This window comes from Pelophylax lessonae (assembly GCF_965119305.1).
Source record: "Pelophylax lessonae genome assembly, chromosome: 5".
NCBI lineage: Eukaryota > Metazoa > Chordata > Amphibia > Anura > Ranidae > Pelophylax > Pelophylax lessonae.
This window is the reverse complement of record NC_138772.1, coordinates 165,969,661-165,988,712: the sequence shown is the minus strand read 5'-3', so window position 1 is coordinate 165,988,712 and position 19,052 is coordinate 165,969,661. Positions and strand designations below refer to the sequence as shown.

The 19,052-nt window shown below is 37.9% G+C and overlaps 1 protein-coding gene across 2 annotated transcripts in view; it reads left to right on the top strand.

The window, feature by feature from the left end:
* Positions 1–4,905, top strand: part of TRIM71 (tripartite motif containing 71) — a gene marked incomplete at both ends in the record, with an annotated part of 96,669 nt that extends 91,764 nt beyond the window's left edge. For both annotated transcript variants that reach the window (XM_082257849.1, XM_082257848.1), the window contains 2 exons: positions 1,244–1,378; positions 3,454–4,905. In XM_082257849.1, coding sequence (XP_082113975.1) covers positions 1,244–1,378; positions 3,454–4,905 — 1,587 coding nt within the window. The remainder of the gene's footprint in view (positions 1–1,243; positions 1,379–3,453) is intronic.
* Between the last annotated feature and the right edge of the window lie 14,147 nt (positions 4,906–19,052).

Genomic DNA, 19,052 nt, shown 5'->3' with positions numbered 1-19,052 from the left:
ATGTGCCAAAGTTTCTGATCCCTCTCCACTCAAAAACTTCACAAAAAAAAATGTGCCTTTTAGTTATACTTTTAATAGCATTGTTTTAGTGTTCATCTGGCTGCATCCTGGCATCAGAATTCACAATTTGATCCAAGTGGTCATTGTTAATATTTAACCAGCTTTCAGTCACAGATCACAGCTTTGCTTCCAACACAGCGACAATGTAGATGAATGGCTTATTGTCAAAAAGAGTTCCATCATCATTAAGGTCCCTTTTTATAAGTTACTATTATTGCACTGCACAAACAAGGGTTAAGGCATATAAATAAGGTTAAATTGGCTGTTTACAGCTCAATGTTAAATAATTAAAAAAATAAAAATAAGAAACAGAGAGAGCGCTACTCCTATTATTTTGAAGAATCTTTTTCTGTAAAGGAGGGGATTGGATTAGTGTTTTAGGAAATTAGGAAATGTTTTTAATGTAATAGATGATTCATGGTGCCCATAAATTTTCACAGTACCACCCAGTGGTTTAGCTTTGAACTGCAATACTGATACAACTATATTAAAATATTTTAGTTACACGAATGAATAAAACTTTATTAAATCCTAATAGTGTGTGAATATATTCTTTCTGGTAGATTTTTACTCCAATCTAAATTCTGTTTCTTACACATTGTAACGACACTAATACTGCATACAAACAATTTCCAAAAGTATGTTTTTCAACATATTGTTTTAATTTAACAAAATATAGACAGACAGTTATTAATATTAATCAACATATAATACATTTTTTCTTCAACATACCATAAAACCTAAATCAGATATTTTATCGATACGTTTCTTGTGGGTTTTGTTAAAAAAACAAAAAGGGTTCCTGTTACCAGAAGAGTTTAGTACCTCTATTTTCCCAATTAATTTTTAAAGATGGTGTTTTTCTTACTGATGTCCTGTTATGTGATCCACTAGGAAGTAAACTGAAAGTCAATAAGTCAATCGGTGTTCCACATTAAATACTTTGCCAGTTGCATCTGATTGTGCAGAGCGTGATGTATCATTTCTAGTGCCTACTTTTAAGATTTCCACCGGAAAGAATTGAAGTATAGCTATTCGCTGCTTTGTATTGTGTAGGAGAAGGGTCCTGTGAACACAGTGACCTATGTACTGGTGCCAGTGTGTGTGACATTAGGAGAGATGTGGAGCATGTAACAGAATGCATGTTTTAATTGTGAACATGGTTTCTTGTTTCATTTTGCAGCTGAGTATTGAGCAGGCCCAAGCACTGGCAGAGCAAGTTGAGATGAAAGCCAAAGTAGCGCAATCTGAGATCAAAGCAGTCACTTCCAGGCATAAGAAGGCACTCGAGGAGAGGGAATGTGAGCTGCTATGGAAGGTTGGTAACATTTTTGTTCAAGTTCAACAGAACACTCACTTTTTTTTTTTTCCCCCAGATTCATAGAAATTGTTGAGAGGGAGCAAATGTATAAAAATTATTTACATTTATTTTAACTGTAATGAATCCTTCTCTGTCCCAGAGAATACCTAAGTCAACCTCTGCTTTGAACATAAACCGTACCGCATCAGGTTAATTTTAACCACTTCAACTCAGGAAGGTTTTACCCCCTTAATGTTCAGGCCATTTTTTGCTATTCGGCACTGCGTTACTTTAACAATTGCACGGTCGTACGACGCTGTACCCAAATACAATTGTTGTCCTTTTTCCCCACAAATAGAGCTTTCTTTTGGTGGTATTTGATCACCTCCTGTGGTTTTTAGATTTTGTGCTATAAACAAAAAAAAAAAAAAAGAGCGACAATTTTGGAAAAAAACGATATTTTACTTTCTGCTAAAATAACATTCCCAATATAAAAAAAAATTTATTATCTGTTTGGGCCAATTTGTATTCTGCTACATATTTTTGGTAAAAATAATAACAAGCTTATAATGGTTTGCGCAAAGGTTATAGCGTTTACAAACTATGGGATAGATTTTTGGACATATAATTATTTATTTTATTTTTTTTATTACAAATGGCAACGATCAGGGTTTTTTTTTTTTTTTCTGTGGGACTGCGACATTGCTATGGACAAATCTGCCACTAAGTGACACTTTTTAGGGACCAGTGACACCAATACAGTGATCAGTGCTAAATAATATGCACGGTTACTGTATAAATGACACTGGTAGGGGAGGGGTTAATACTGGGGGTGATCAAGAGGTTAAGTGTGAGCCTAATTGTGCTTACTAACTGTCGGGGGTGGGGGCTCTGTGATAGGCAGCCAGAGAAACACACAATCTCACTGTGCCTGTCTGACAGGAGAGCCGCCTGCTTTGTTAACATAGGCAGGCAGCTCTTCTGTCAGTTTCCCCAAAGATCACAGGAGGCCAGCGCCGATCAAGCCCACTCCTCCCCGGTCTGGCTCCCGCTGTGACTTCCCCCCCCCCCCCCCCCCCCCTCGAGGGAAAGGACAATGTCTCTGCTGGAGGGATTCCCCTGTCAGCATGTGTTTGATGGGGGTTTGTGCAAAAAAAAAAATTGCACCGTCTATGGCCTGCCTCAGACTACAGAGGGCTGGGGACCTTTTTTCCACTCTAAATCATTAAGCACCAGTACTGTTGGAAAGAAGGGGAGGGAGCTGCATACTCATACCTGGAAGTATCAGGTATGTTGCTTTAAGCTGGGCAATGGGAAAAAGAAAAGTCCTTCTAAGCAGATGTAGGGGCTGACATAAAAGTGGATGTAAACCACATTCATTAAATTTGACCTGAGCGCACACAGCTGTAGTGTGTACTTACTGTATGTCTCTCCAAAGCCATAAGTGCCATGCCTTTCTGCTGCTCCCTTCCTCTGTTATTAGCATGATAACTTCTGACAAGTTCTCCGACACAGGAGATAAAAGCAGCTGAAAATCTGTGTCAGGTGGGTGCATAGAGATTAGCAGAGAGCTGGTCTATTCATAGCACAGCTCTACATGTTTCTTTCTATGCCTATGTGGAGGGGGGGGGGGGTTCCTTTCCTCCAATCAGTTGTCGCAGTGTATGCCAAAACTCCTTACCCAGTGCTGGAACAGGAAGAACACAATTCTAACACAATGTTCACTTTCTAAACCATGTGCAAAGCTGAAACTTATGTTGGGAGATTTTTGTCATCTGTGTATCATCTGAGGCTGTTCACTTCACTGGGTATATGTGAGGGTTTACATCCACTTTAAAGTGAACCTGTTGCATTTTCCTTAATTGGAAAGACCGCATAATGATCGAGCCAGACTGCAAAGTGAGCCTCCTGACAAAGGCTGCATAGGGAGTAGATCATTTTATAGGTGTGTTAATGCTCCTCATTTGTCCTGTCAGCAAGCTGGTGACAAAATTGTAAATTACTAGTCCATAACAAGCTTATCTTGTACTTACCCCTAGCTAAGAAAATTACTCTTCAAAATAAATTATTTTACCTTTCCTTTTATTTCATAGGTTGAAAAGATTCGTCAAGTGAAAGCAAAGTCTCTCTACCACCAGGTTGATAAACTTCATCAGGCTCTAAACAAACTAGACAGCACAATCAGCGCAGTACAGCAGGTCTTGGAAGAAGGCTGCACAATGGATATCCTTATTGCCCGCGATCGTGTGTTGGCTCAAGTGCAAGATATTAAAAATGCTAGAGGTCTGTTACAACTTCAAGAAGATGATCGGATTGTGTTCACTCCACCTGACCAGGCTTTGTACCTTGCCATCAAATCAATGGGATTAGTCAGTAGTGGCACTTTTGCAGCACTAACAAAAGCCACAGGAGAAGGCCTGAAACGAGCCCTTCAGGGCAAAGTTGCATCATTCACTGTTGTTGGCTATGACCATGATGGTGAAGCACGGTTATCGGGTGGTGACCTGATAACTGTGCTGGTCATGGGCCCTGATGGGAATCTGTTTGCAGCTGATGTCACTGATCAGATGAATGGTACATATTTGGTTAGTTATAGGCCACAACTTGAAGGAGAACACCTTATCTCTGTAATGGTGTGCAATCAGCACATTGAGAACAGCCCATTTAAAGTCAATGTGAAGTCAGGTCGTTGCTACTTAGGAATTGGGCTTCCCTCCCTTTCATTTGGGGGGGAGGGTGATCATGATGGAAAGCTTTGCCGTCCCTGGGGTGTCTGTGTGGATAGGGAAGGATATATTATTGTCGCTGATAGAAGCAACAACCGCATTCAAATCTTCAAACCTTGCGGTACTTTTCATCACAAGTTTGGCAGTTTAGGATCAAGACCTGGTCAGTTTGACCGGCCTGCTGGTGTTGCCTGTGACAGTTCTCGTAGGATTGTGGTAGCAGATAAGGACAACCATCGTGTTCAAATATTTACTTTCGAGGGCCAGTTCTTACTTAAATTTGGTGAAAAAGGGACCAAGAACGGACAGTTTAATTACCCTTGGGACGTTGCTGTCAATTCAGAGGGGAAGATCCTTGTCTCTGACACCCGGAATCACCGTGTCCAATTATTTGGTCAAGATGGGACATTCCTGAACAAGTATGGGTTTGAAGGTGCTCTCTGGAAGCACTTTGACTCTCCACGTGGTGTAGCATTCAGTCAGGATGGATACTTGGTTGTCACTGACTTTAATAATCATCGTCTGCTCATAATCAAGCCGGACTGCCAGTCAGCACATTTCTTGGGCTCCGAGGGCACAGGCAATGGGCAGTTCCTGCGGCCTCAGGGTGTTGCAGTAGACCAGGAAGGACGCATCATCGTGGCAGACTCTAGAAACCACAGAGTACAAATTTTTGAGCCAAATGGAAGCTTCTTATGCAAATTTGGCACTCAAGGAAGTGGCTTTGGCCAGATGGACCGCCCATCCGGTATAGCTGTTACACCTGATGGCACAATTGTCGTGGTCGACTTTGGTAATAATCGGATTCTTGCCTTCTAATCAGTTTTCAACACAAAACTGTCTCAGGGAAAATCTTTCAAGAAGTATATAATATACAACATTTTTGAGCACCTACCTCATAATTTTTTTTTTTTTTTTTCTTGCAAACCTATAAACTGTTATCTGCAAAAGTAGAGCCTGTGAAGCATAAAAACAAAACTTGGGAAGGAAAATCTACCTCAAAACCTCTTAGAAGGAGGGGTGTTTTATTTTTCTTATCCTGCACAAAATATTGATTTCAACTTACCTCAGATATGAACAACTGAAGCAAAAGGCAGACAAGACTATATACCTCCTAAGAGAATGTCTCTTGTGAACGAAGCCAAAAAGGGCTATAAACTTAAAGACAAATACCAGGAATATTACTGAAATTTACTTTTTTGATTGTTTTTTTTTTCTTTCTTTTTTTGTGAAAAAAACACTTGTGTCCTCTATAACCAAATTTTTAAATTCCTCCTTTACCTGTGCTGCTGCAACAGAGGACACTTTGTATATTACCTCAGTGCGTTTCAGAACAGAAGATACCTCCGTATGCAAATTCATCAGTGTTTTTTATTTTATTCTGATCAAATTTCACATACCTCAGCAACTGAGAATCCTTTTCTAAAATCTGCAATGTCTGTCCTATTTAAGTAATGTGATGCTTAGTGTAGTAGATGCTGAATGTCTGAATCATTGCTTCTTCAAAATTGTGTTCATTTTACAAATTCCATTTGGCACCCGACTCATCTGTGTGTGTGTGTGTTACTAGGTTGACATATATGTTCCTGTTGATTAGCCTATAGGGGATAAATAGTAAGAAAGATGAAGCACAACTTGTAAAGGTCAAATTATATTGTCTGTACATAAGAGATTTTAAGTAACATTTAGGCAGACCTGACCGTTGTGGTGGTGTGTCTCTGTAGGGGTCACACTAGTGAGAGCTTGGTGGACATAGAAAAAAGCTTACTCTACTGAGCCTAGTTGAGTCAGAAGGCTGTTTTTTTTTGTAGCTCTGCTGTAATCTAGATAAAGATTATACGGTATCATACAGTATAGTTGAGCAGACAGATTTTTATTTTAAACAGTAGCTAGCTGCGGCCTGTGTTTGGACAGTACTGTAGAAAACACTGTCACATCGATTGACAAGACTCGTGTACACAGAATGTTTATAGCAGAAACCAATGTTAATAGTTTTTACTATTCTAGAGAAGACTAAATAGATGCTTGGGTTAAACTTGGATAGCTTTTTAATTTTAGAAATTTAAGTAAAAACCATGCTGATAAAAATAAAATGTTTACACTGTAATAGTTTTTTTGCAGTCAAGTGAGTGCCTTTTAAATATGGATTTTTTTAATTTTGCCAGGGTTAAAAGAACATGAGATATAATTCACAAAACTAAACCACACAGTTAAAGCTATATCCAGCCTTGCTTTCACTGGCCCAAACATACGATTTCCTTCACTAACGTGTGCCTGCTGTGTAAACTGTATGTAGACTTTGCTACATACTGTATGAAATGAGGCCTTCACGTCCGGAACAAGATTGTGTCAATCTGAGCTGCACTAAGCCATTCATAGGCAGCTTTGTATTCTGTCAGTGAATACAAAGCTTCCTCTGATTGGTGGAGTCAGAGAGGTGAACTGATGTAACAATCTCAGATTTGGCAAATCAGCGGAATCCTTGTATTCATTGATAGAATAAAAAGCTACCTATGAATCGCTGAACGCCTCTGACTGACACTATTTAGTTCCAGGTGTGAGACAGGAAGGTCTAATCTGACAACCGGAACACAGTACTATATACTGTATGTAGCTGAGGTTGCATATAGTTTATATGGCGCGCTCAGCGGGTGCACATGTTGAGGCCAGCTTGGCCCAAACAAACTATTTAAAGTGCATGTAAACTTGGACATCAGTTTTAGTATCAACTAAGATTTTAAAATTAATTGTGATATGGCTGAAAATTTTAGAATTCTACTTGTGTAAAGCTTTGTGAATTGAGCCTGCTGTGTTGGCACTCATGGAAATGGGAATTCTTTTTGTGAATTTTTTTTTTGGGGGGGGGGGTTCTTCAATTTAAAGGCAAACATTCAAATCTTCCATTTGATATATCCAGAAGTGTGAGGCGTTTATTTTAATCAGCATGTGTATTTTGCAAATTTTCCTTTCTCTTTTTTTCTTTTTTTTTTTTTTTTTTTACCTCAAATCTTAAGTTAATCTCCCCCCAGCCAAAGATTTCCTTTCCCACCTTGGAAAAAAATGTTAGTTGAATTTTATATGAACTAATCTGCATGTTAAAAAAAAAATATATATATATTGCAGGTTGTGAACATATTTTCCCAATTTTGCACTTTTCTATTTTGATTTGTATATTTTTGAATCCTAATTAACCCTGATCTCCTTAAAGAAGGCTGATGTAAGGGTTATCTGTTTAACAGCAGTTCTGTTTTTTTGGAATATTAAAATTTTATATAGCCCACTCCAATTTATATTCTGGCTGCACTTAATGTTCTCAAGCCAGTAAGGGAGAAACCTGACCCTTTAAAATGTGTGTATGGCTTTTTTAACTTGTGTTACTAAGAGATGAAATGACACCACCTCTTAACTAAGGAAATAAGGTTTATAGCTACACTAAGTCAGCTCAGCTATATTTGGGGTTGGTATTTTTATTTAATTTTTTCTAAAATGTGTCTGACTGCACATGCTTTGGATTGTAGTTCTCATCCCATGGCACCAAAGTTAGTCTCCATTAACAGTAAACTTTGTGCACATTAGCCTTCCTTATGCTGAATCAGAGGCATTGGTTTCTTTGTGTATCCCTAAGTTCCTGATTAGATTATTTTGGCATGTATACACAATATGTTGTCTACTTATACCTGCGCACACTGTTATATATATGCCCTATAGTTTCGCATATCTTCTCTTTTTTTTTTTTTTTATACCTCAGCAACTATGTTTTTATCAATCTAGGCCTCACACCTTGATAGCACATCCATATCATATTTGCTGTGATTTTATTATTTCCAAGCTGATATTTCCTATAGATAGGATGAACGCTCAAATATATATATTTTGCTCATTCATTTAATAGAGACTGAAATGTATTCCTGACAATCTTTTGGACAGGCATATTAAATACCTAGAACTTAAATGCTGACCACACAGTTTTGACATGTTGGATCAACAAAATTTATCAGCAGCTATGTAGTTTTGTAATGAGGATTTAAATCCTGTAACACTGGTAGCTTTTTTAGATGGGCCTACATAGTTTCTTGTAAATTTGAGAGGGTAAATGAGACAAAATGATTGAAGTGATGGATTTATTTCCTCATTCAAAATCTTTCATGTGTAATTTTTACAGATTGCTTTATCCTTGGCACATTAACGAAAAAATACTAGGGAAGACTATAAGCCCTTTTTTTTTAATTTTTTTTTTTTTTTTTGGACCACTTAAACATTGGCTGAAACGTAACCCTTTTCGGCATATTTATCGAGCACTGAATCTGACATTCCCCAGACATTCACTACATTGAATCTTCCAGGTACAGTACCTGTTTTTAATGACCGTGATTGACTCACTACCAGTGAATGTTTGGTAAAAGTCATATTAATCGCTTTAAAACCATGCCCCTTTTGTGTATATTGGGAAAAAGCTGAGGAAATCACTTGTGAACCGGGACAGTTATGTAAATAGAGAATGATTGGTAAGTCACTAGTGGAAAAATTCCGGCATTTTGTTCATTATATTTCAGGCATTAGATAAAGCCAAAAACCGACAATATTGCTGATCTATTTTCAGCAACTCAGAATCCAGTTTTGTGCCAAATATTACTCTTTAAAGTAAGAAACTTTTCAGAATGTGGAAATCTGGCTTTCGTTGTTTTACCTAAATCAACGAAAGTATTGGAAAATTTAAAGCTTATGCATTTAGTAGACTCTAACAAGAAAATTAGATTTTGTTTTGTGCAGTATAACATATGTCAAGGTTTCAACCTTTTCCTAATTCTAGAGCAAAGATGGGGGCATAGTATATATTGGCATTTTATGACTGTTTAATTTTAATTGGATTAAAGAATGTGCCGCTGTTGCTACACATTTTTTAATTGCCCAAACTGACGTATTTTTTTTTTTTTTTTTTTGCCTTTGCTCCAAAATTACCCAGCAGAAGTTTTTGTTCTATTACGTTCCTATTCTTTGCTGTAAATATATGAATGTATTTTTGGGAGTGCACCTTTATCCGCAGTAGAATGTTACAGCCATGTTTTACAGTATGGTTTAATGACTGTAACTTCTGCTTGTATAAGACAGTGAATGTATGTGTGTCTGTATGCTTTCCTATATCTCCCCTTGGGAGAGTATGCTTTCTACAAAGAAATCTAAAAACCAAAGATAAAATTGCCTTGACACCCATTTATGTAAGTGCTCTTCCCTTCAGGGTGATAAGTGTAGAATGAGAGAGAGACTTAGGCCCATTGGTATCAGAAACCATTAGAAATAGAATATGTTCTTTGAAATGAACCGTTAAATGGGCTTTAAGTTCAAATGACTTTTCTGACTTGTAGTGTTGCAGCGACAATTAAAGTTCTGCAACGATAAACCTAATATTTCAAGGGATGATCTAGTGTGTAATTGTGTAGGGAGGGGGGGGGGGGAGTAGTTCAGAAAGTATATGAATACTATTTAAAAACTTTTTTTTTTTTGTAGTCGTAAATGTTACACTAAAAAAAGTGTGATAGTTGGATAATGTTACATTAAAAACATGCGATAGTCATTGCCTTTCACCGCTTCTAAAATGTTTTCGATGTTTTACCACTATCCTCTTAAGTTCTTACTTGAGGATTTTTTAAAATTCATGTATGTAACGTGACCCACCACATGTTTGGTCTTTGCTGGCTGGTACAAATTGCTGTTTGTTGCATGTTGCCTGAATGCTTATGTTAAAGTATTGCCAGGAATCAGGTGGTGGTCAACATATATCTTGGCAACAAGGAGAAGTCCATCTATGGTAACTGAAGGAAAAATACACTGATTGTTGAAGCACCTGAGCAATGCAAATACCAACAGCTCAAGTGTGTCTCAATGCAACAATATGGAAAGATGGTGATTTATTGCATCGTGTGACTGTTTTATGAATATGTACTGAGGCTTCTTCACCACAACAGTTTGTGTCTAAAACCTGTCCTGTAATCTCATTTATACATGTTCAATCAGGTCTTACAAACTAGTTTTCTTATATGGATTGTAAAATATATTTATGCTTTGTTGCCACTCAAACAGTAATATTTCTATAGGCCATTGGTAATTAGCGGGAAAAAATAAATGCAAATGACCCTCACGCATACAAAAATTCTAACTTGAACAGTATTGGCTGCCATGTAGAACACTTGATTGTCTTTGTACTACCCATGTTGAAATCTACATAGATATCAGAAAATTGTTGTCCAGCCACTATTTTTTAGATAACCTCATTACATTTTAGGATCTAAATGAATTCTTTATAGCCTAGCACATATTGAGACCTTTGTACTATCCAACCACAAAATTGGATTATACAGCCTTATTTTAACGTGCGGTTTACAGAGAAATGAATGAAGGTAATTTTTATATCCAGGTCTGCAAAGATTACAATCCATTTACAACCGGTCATTGTACAAAAAGTTGGTTGCCTACAGCATAAATCCAGGGTTTGTTTGGATTCTGTATTCCTGGATCGTTCAGATTAGGTGCATGTAATGCCTCGTACACACGCGTCGATAATTGGCCGTGAATTTTCGGCCAACGTCCGATCGGCCAATTTTCGGCTTGTTAGTATGATGCTTCCGACAACCGACTCCGACTTTTCGGCCGAAAAAAATCTGGTGTGCAGGCTATAAAATTTTTGTTGGCCGTCAACACAACGGCCGATTTTCCGTCAGTCAGTACAGATTTCAGCAGACAAAAATCTGATGAGCAAGACTGGGCATGCTCAGAGAAGAAAAAACACACGGAAAGTAAACCATCACATGACATCACTTCTGAAGTAGATTTTTGTTGGCCAAGAAAAATCTTGCGCAGTCTAGGCACATTCCAACCAACAAAACACCACTCTGGACAAAAGTCGGACGATCGGTCGGCCGATAATCGTTGCATGTGTACGAGGCATTAGTGTAATCCCTTCCCAATGGCAACTTTACGATCATAGTTTTTAGTTTCATCTTCCTATATGTATTTTATTGTTACATTTGTTGCAACCTGTGAGCATCTATAGATTTTACATGTCTTTGCATGTACAGGTATACTGAAGTTTAGGTATGGAATAATGATGCAAGTATGTATGTGCGATCCCTGTGGAAGTTGGAAATCACTGTAGTTGCCACTGAGCACCATTAATCAATAAATGCAAAGTATTTTTGATTGGATGAGGTGGAGAAGTGGGGCAGTGACCTTAATCTCCTGCTCCTCTAATTGGATAACTTGCATACTTGCATTGGTCCAAGCTTGGACCCATATAACTTTGCAAAAATAGTCCATACCTAAACTTTTGGCTTAAAGTAAACTCAAGAGTACAGTAAGGCCCTAGGCAGTTCTCTATAAAAAGTAGTCCAAAAAAGAGCAGGTTGTAACTCTTGCAGCTATCTGAAACTTTGATGAATCCATGTCGTTTGTTTTTTAAATCTAGGTCTTCTCTACCTCAGTCTTTGTAATCTAGCTGCACAGGAGACTTCTTACTCTGTCATGCTGAAATTGAAATATTCTGCTATATTCTGTACAGCGGTTGAAATTTTTGTAGTCTTTATGTCTTTTTTTTTTTTTTTTTTTTTTAAGGGTAAGGTTTGCTTATGTTTTGAATTACCATTTTGTTGCCAAAGTTTTTTTTTTTTTTTTTTTTTTTTTTTTTTTCCAGGCATCTTAAAAGGTGCCAGAAATGTAATTTTACATTAATTCTAGATCTTAAACATCAAATTTCTGAAACCACCATTGCATGTAGTAAATAGTTTTTTTTTCTGAATAAATTAATATACCGTCAGTATTTTCCTTTTGTGAGATAAAGTATTATTCTGTCAGATGGGAATGATTTAGTTGCAGCATTAAATCCCTTTCTGAGTAGACAAGGTGCAAATGATTCCTCATGACGGCTTAATGAACCTTTCCTGAGAGAAACCTAGACCATGCAAATTTCTTTCCTGCAACCACAGGTTGCAGAAAAGAAGTTTGCATAATTCCCAATTAACACAGATAGTGTTGACCGGGGAATCCCTCCTGCGGAGACATTAGGTTCTCCGCGGGGGAGGCCATCCCTGCTAGGAGAAGACAGTAATTATTGCTAGCAGCTATAGCAGCCGCTAACGATAATCAAAAGTAAATTCTTTCAGACTGGTTGTCAGCCTGCCCATACGCGGTTCCAATCTTGGCCGGTTGTTGCTGAACTGGCCGAGAGTCGAACAGTCTATGGTCGGCCTTAGAGGCTACGACTGCTACATCTCATTCTATACATTTTAGTTGCCTGGTTATTTATCTAATTGCTTCAATAGGTTGAATCACTAATCTGAAAAGTATACAAATGGGGACACCTGACTTTCCAGTTATGCATACTTGTTCAGGTTCATAACTCAAACTTTATTGAATTCTGTGGGTCAGTGTAATTAGCCTGACAAAGATCTTAATCAGAAGTGGGTGGGGTGGCAGTAGCAGCCCCCATATTTTCCTCTAGAAAGGTTCACTCCAAAAATGCAATTTTGAAGCCATTGGTTTTCGTTACTTAGATATGACCTTCCTAGGAATAGCTAACTGCTAAAAGATTAAAGCCTAGTACACACACGCCGAATGTCGAGCGGCATAGGCCAGTTCACTAAAATCCGGCCGACATTTGGCTGAGAGTGCTGACCGGAGTGTTTCTATAATCAACTTGGCATTTATTTCCACTAGTCTAGGTTGTACAATCATCTAGACCTTTTCCTCATTGCCCACTGCACATTTTTTGTTTATGTTCATCCCTTTAGAACCCTTAGTTTTATCTACCTCAAGTTGTCTCGTTATTATATTATGATGTTTCCTGGCAAATGTACTCGGAACACTGAAGTTTGTAAATCATCTACCTCAACTCTTTCTAATAAAAACGGATACATTCTCAGAATTTTCATACAGCAAATAAATTATCCAGGAAACAATATGACTTGTTTTATCAAAAAAAATAAATCTCACATTCACTGTTGACTTTTTTGTGGCAATGGTGTGTTTTTTTTTTTTCTTTTTTAATTGCATGAAAGGCTTTTTGTTTTTAGGCTGATTTTGAGCCAATCCTCTATGTACATAGATCAGACCAAATTATTAATAGGTACTCAGGAAATAGTGCAAATTTTATAGTAAGGATTAATTATAATCATACGGTGTGCAAATGATTAACCTTCACATTTTTCTAGCTTTACCATTCTACTGTTAGGACAATTTATAGCGTACAGAGCCTTTTTATCACAGGATAATTCAGTTTGCATGCTTTCAAATATACTTTATACAAGTTTGATGTTGCAGAACCACAAGAAATCATTCAGTTTGAAGAGATCAAACTAATCTGACATTTTGTATTTGATTTTGTTTTTTGTGTTTTATTGTGCCATGACCACAGTTTTTACTTTTGAAACTTTGTCCAATGTATCTCCACCTAGTAAGGACAAAAAAAGCAGCCAGTTCAGTTAGACTAATGGGCACATCTAGGGAACCAAGTAACATGTACTTCCATTAAAAACCAAGCCTAAAGTAAGCAGCAACTTTTTGGCATAATTAAGTGGCTCCTTGCATTGGAGAGGGGATCGCTAATTAAGAGAACTGAGCTAACACAAGCTTGCTGTTTGTAGCTTTAATTTTGTAACGCAATGTTTTTTCACTTTTTCACCATAAAAATCAGTCCCTCACCGAACAATCATGTCACTTTGCTTAATCATTGCGCTGCAGGAATATTGTCATATGTTCAATAACAAATGTTCATTCAGGAGACTTGTATTTGTGGGCCTCATTTATGTTGCAGCTTGTGGCTCATTATCTGACCATAAGCATAGCATAATGGGTACCTAACTATCTTTAACTATTCTGTGATCTGCTGTACTATTGCTGGGAAATTGATAACATTCTACAATCGTACTAGAATAACTTAAACAGGTCCACAATATTTTTCAACTCTTAGTTCTATATATATATATATATATATATATATATATATATATATATATATATATATATATATATATATTATAGTGGTCATGGTACAAGGAGGGGGTGTTTTTTTACTATTGACCTCCTGCTAAAAACCCTGAAAGGTTGTTTAGAGGAGCGAAAAATGTTTTTATTACGGGTTAAAATAGCAGATTGACACATTCCATCATTTTTTATCAGTCCAGTGCTGGCCATGACTGTCACAATTAAGGTTGTCGAGATGGCCATTTAGATGCCATCTGCGATGCATGTTAGACTAGCCTCATCCTGCATGTATGCAGCATATAGCCTATTTACATTATAGAAGACTGCTTTGAAACTCCATTTTCGATAGCTTACTTGGCAAATCTTAACATGCCTGCACTGAAAGGGTAACCGCTTATGGTTCTAAAACATAAATTAAGAAGCTTTGCGTGTGTGTGTTTTGTATCTGCATGGTCTTAGACCTTATCTTAATGATTGTATTAAAACTGCTGAAATCTCAGGTAGAATTTTTTTTTTTTTTTTTTTTTTTTTATGGTATTTGCTCCCCTACCGTCTGAATATTGTGCATGAAATTGTAGAGAGGGGCTTAATAAAAGAATGTAAATTGTTGATCTAGCTTTGCTTTTTTTTTTTTTTTTTTCTTGTGTGTGTTTTTTGCTTGTAACAATGTCAGATTTCCTGTGGGTTTTGTGGGGTTTTTTTTGTTTGTTTTTTTTCTCCTCCTGGCATTGTTTTTTTTTGAGCTTGTTCACACTGAGGCGATCCGACTTCGAGGGGCGACTTGTGAAGTGCACCGCGACTTCGGCACGACTTGCAGGGACTTCACATAATGGAAGTCTATGCAAGTCGCTCCCAGGTCGCCCCAAAGTAGTACAGGACCCTTTTTCTTGTGTCGCTCCTATTAGAACGGGTCCTGTACTACTCAATGGCGAGCGACCGACCGCGACTTGTCAGTCTGACAAGTCGCGCTAGTCTGAATGGGGTCTAAATCTTGGTTTTAGTTCGGATGCTGAGTGAGCATGCACAAAAAAAAAAAGAAAAATCCTTAGGGGCAACAAGAAGCAGTGTTTTTGATTCAGTGCTTAATGTTTTTGAAACATTGCACCACAGATTAGTGAAGTTATTAATGATCTGTAAATGTTTGTTTACAACGCTTATACCATGCAAAGTTTTAAAGCAGGCCATATACCAGTAGAATTTCATAAGAAAAATGTAAAAACATTTCCAAACAATGCATATTTTCAAATTGTGGGGTCAGGGTCAAATTGATGATGGTTTTTAACCATTGTGCCAAGAGAAGGAGCAGCATGGGATTTTTCTCTATTCTAATTGTGAATGTGGTTTTAGTTGGGGAAAAATCAGGCATTATGTAATGTCAAGGATTCCATTCAAGTAGCAAGTCTGGATAAAATTATAAGGGACTTCAAATAAAATTTAGATGACAAGATCAAATGCCAAGACGAACAATTGTTCTGAATTTCTGTACGAATGTTTGAGCGAACGTCTACTGCTGTAAGGCTAGGTTTAACTGCTTAATTTCAAATTGCATTCACAGAAATGTAAAATTAAAAATACTGATCTGGACACCTGCTATTAAGTAGTCTCTTGGTCCAAAGTTCTGTCTGGGATCTCAACCGTGTATACAAAAGGATACCTAACTGAACTATTGCTTTGGTGTCAATAAGGATTGGGGGGGGGGGGGTTAAGACCCATCTTATACTGCCTCTAGACTCCACTTAAGATGCAAGATTTTCACCAAAACGCACAGTAGAATGGCAAAAAGAGTAGCCATCCTACATATTGGCAGCTACATCTAGGCCGATTTTAAAATGGGTGTAAAGTAATTCAATCAGTTTCTGATATTTGTGACTTTGGAATTGGCCTACATGTCATTTTGATTCAGTGGCCCTTAATTTTGTGTCAAAATTTGCAAGTGTGGTGCTTCATTCTTGGATTAGCTAGATACTGTTGCTCTTCCTTGGAATGAGTCTTCCTTTAAAGTGGTGTTAGAAGCTGTGCCAGCCTGCAGTGATTTGATCTATTTACACAGTTAATGTGTCTTGTAGAGGAAAACTTGTTTCTGTGATAAATATTCACCTTGTTTTTGTGGTATTTTTTTGCCTGCATTAGGCTGACCAAAAGCCTAATACCAGAATACTGTGAATGCTTTCAGTTGCTTCTTTAGCAGATCCCCCCTATGCATTAAAGGAGAAGTACCACTGAGTAAGTTTTTCGTTTTTAAAAACCATTTTGGAACAAAAAGTAGGGCCCTTTCACACGGCCGAACCGATTGGGTCTGCGTGTAAGTTTTTCAGGTGGACCCGATCAAGACCCTTCAGTCTCCTCTATGGAGCGGTTGGTGTCAACGAACACAGCGTTGACATCAAATTCGATCTAGTCTGCTAAAAACAGACGGGTTCCGTTTGGCATCCGATCAGATTGGTTGGCAGTCGGGTGGAAACGGACAGGTGGTCCATTTTACATCCGACCGTCCATAGAGGAGAATGGGCTCTGTCTGTGTCCACTCTGCATAAGCAGAGCAGACACGGACCAGCCATCCTCCTGCCCGGCGGGGATCAGCGAACAGATTTCTTGCTGAGTTACTAACTGCCTCTAAAGGATTTTTTCCTTTGTTCCACGTTTGTATTCAGGGATGTGGCAGTCTTTGGACTTTTACAACACTGAGCAATTTCTATTAATGTTAATCAATTAGGTAGCAAATACCCACTTTTTTGCCCCCTTCATTTAGACAATAGTGTTTTGTATATACAGATCAACCAGAAATCGTGGCTACTGACTGCCTCTAAAGTCCTGTTGGGGCTCTTTCCTTTGTTCTATATTTTTTATATATATATAAAAAAAAAGCCCAAAACAGTCCTCAGGTGCCGATAAGTGAAATTTCAATGACCAGGTTCAGTGCAGTTTTTATCCTCTTAAACTGCATGCATGTGCCAGGCCTGGCCATAGAAAATAGCGGCTGTTCTGAACATGTGCCTCAAGCTTAGAACAGGGAGAGCCATTACTTTTCTGGCTGGGCCTGTGTACAGTTTCAAAGGATACAAATTGACTAAGATACTTTGGCCCTGGGCAGTGAAAGCTTTATTGTGTATTGCTGGTTCCCCAAAGAGTATAAACTTGTATTGCTGAATATGATGCAAATGTTGGGGGATGCAAATGTGTGCTTTTCATTTTACTATTACCTGAATTTGTTTCAAAAAAGGCTTTTGTTGTAGACGTTGATTGAGAACCATCTTTACAGTTTCTGTGCTCTGTGGTTAAAATTTTGGAGTTATAACTGGTATTGAGTATGAAAAGTCAACTTTTATTTAAAAAATAAGAAAAAGGAGAATACATCTGTGGAATGTCATGGATCTCAAACTTTTATTATAGGGCACATAAGTTTCTAACTTAAAGGCTATGTATTTTTGGCAGCAAAGGTTAAGGCAGCCATAATATAGAGATACTTTGTGTAAAGATGTCTTCAAAATAATGTTTCTTGGGCAGATGAACAGTCACTATTTCTTCATTTAAACTCAGTAATGTTATAGAAATGCTTTACAACACTAATGAACCTCGTTTTGCTTGAGGAGGATGAGAAATGTCTCTCCAATTGATGATCAGTAATTTTTTTTTTTTTTTTTTTTTTCGGCCTGTCACTTGCTAATGGCACCTGTGATGTTTGAAGAAGCAGGTGACACATTGCAAAGCAATGCAGATAAGATATTCCTAATTTTGTAAGGGTCTGAAGTGACAGTGCCAAAATAAAGTGGTTTGCACAAACCTCCCACACTGTATGTAGGAAGAGCATGACTGAATATGTGCCTCTGTTCCATAGGGCAAAGGTAAAAAGATGTTCCGATGGATATTTCTGAATGTATTGTCCTCCATGGTCCATGCAGAAGGCTGTTATGTAGCAAAGGGATGTTATGTCAGCTACCAGTAGCCTTAAAAGTCATTGTTTATGTGGACCTTAAATTGTTTCTATGCAGTTTATTTTTTTGTTTGCTCAAATAAATGTTTCATGTTGAAAACGGATGTACTTGTCTCTTTAATTTTGTTTACACACATGCTTTGTATTCGTAAAAAAGAAATGGTCATTACCTGCTTCCCACCCAACCCATAGACAAAAGATGGCCAGGCAGGAGCGCGCTCATTCTGGGAGGATGTCTTATGGTGTCCTCCCCAGATTGCACTTCGCATGGGCCCCACGGACTTGTGAAACTGCTGCTGATACCATGTGATTGTTGTGACCAATCACAGCAGATCGCATGACAATTGTACCCAATTGATTGCTTCCATTCATGCTATTCATTGTGTGCATTTGTTGCTCATTTTGATTAGTCAGTGATCACATGGTACAGACCGGGCCAATCACAGCCCATCTCTACCATGTGATTAGCTGTGGCCAATCACAAAAATACAATAAAATAAATGTTTAACAGTGATATTCAGTGTTTTAAGCGATCATAACGTGTGAAAGAAAAAGCAAAATCCAGATCACCTCCCCAGAATTACTCTGGTCACAGTATTTACAAAAAATCCTAAAGAGTTTGTGTTTCTCCATTTAATTTTATTTTTTACATACGGTCACCAGTTAGTGTCCCTAATCACTGCCACACCAGTTATGATGCTGAACTGCACTGTTGGCAGTATGCAACAAAAAAAAAAAAAAACATTGTGGGAAAAAACTATTAGGAAAAAAAAAATACACCTTCAAAAAAACTCTCCATGCCCTATACCCTGGACTGTATCTTCTGAAAAGGGGTCATTTGGGGGATATTTTGTACTGTCCTGACTTTTGGACCTCAGGAAATTATAGGTAGTCAGTACATCAGGATTGATACATTTTTTAGATAGAGATAGATCTATTATATCATATATCAGTTTCTAGACTCTGAGGCTCGGTTCACATTTGTGCGATGCGGGAACGCTGCGAATATGCAGCGTGATCCCGCATCGCATCCGCACATCTGGCAGTTCACACTGCCATATGC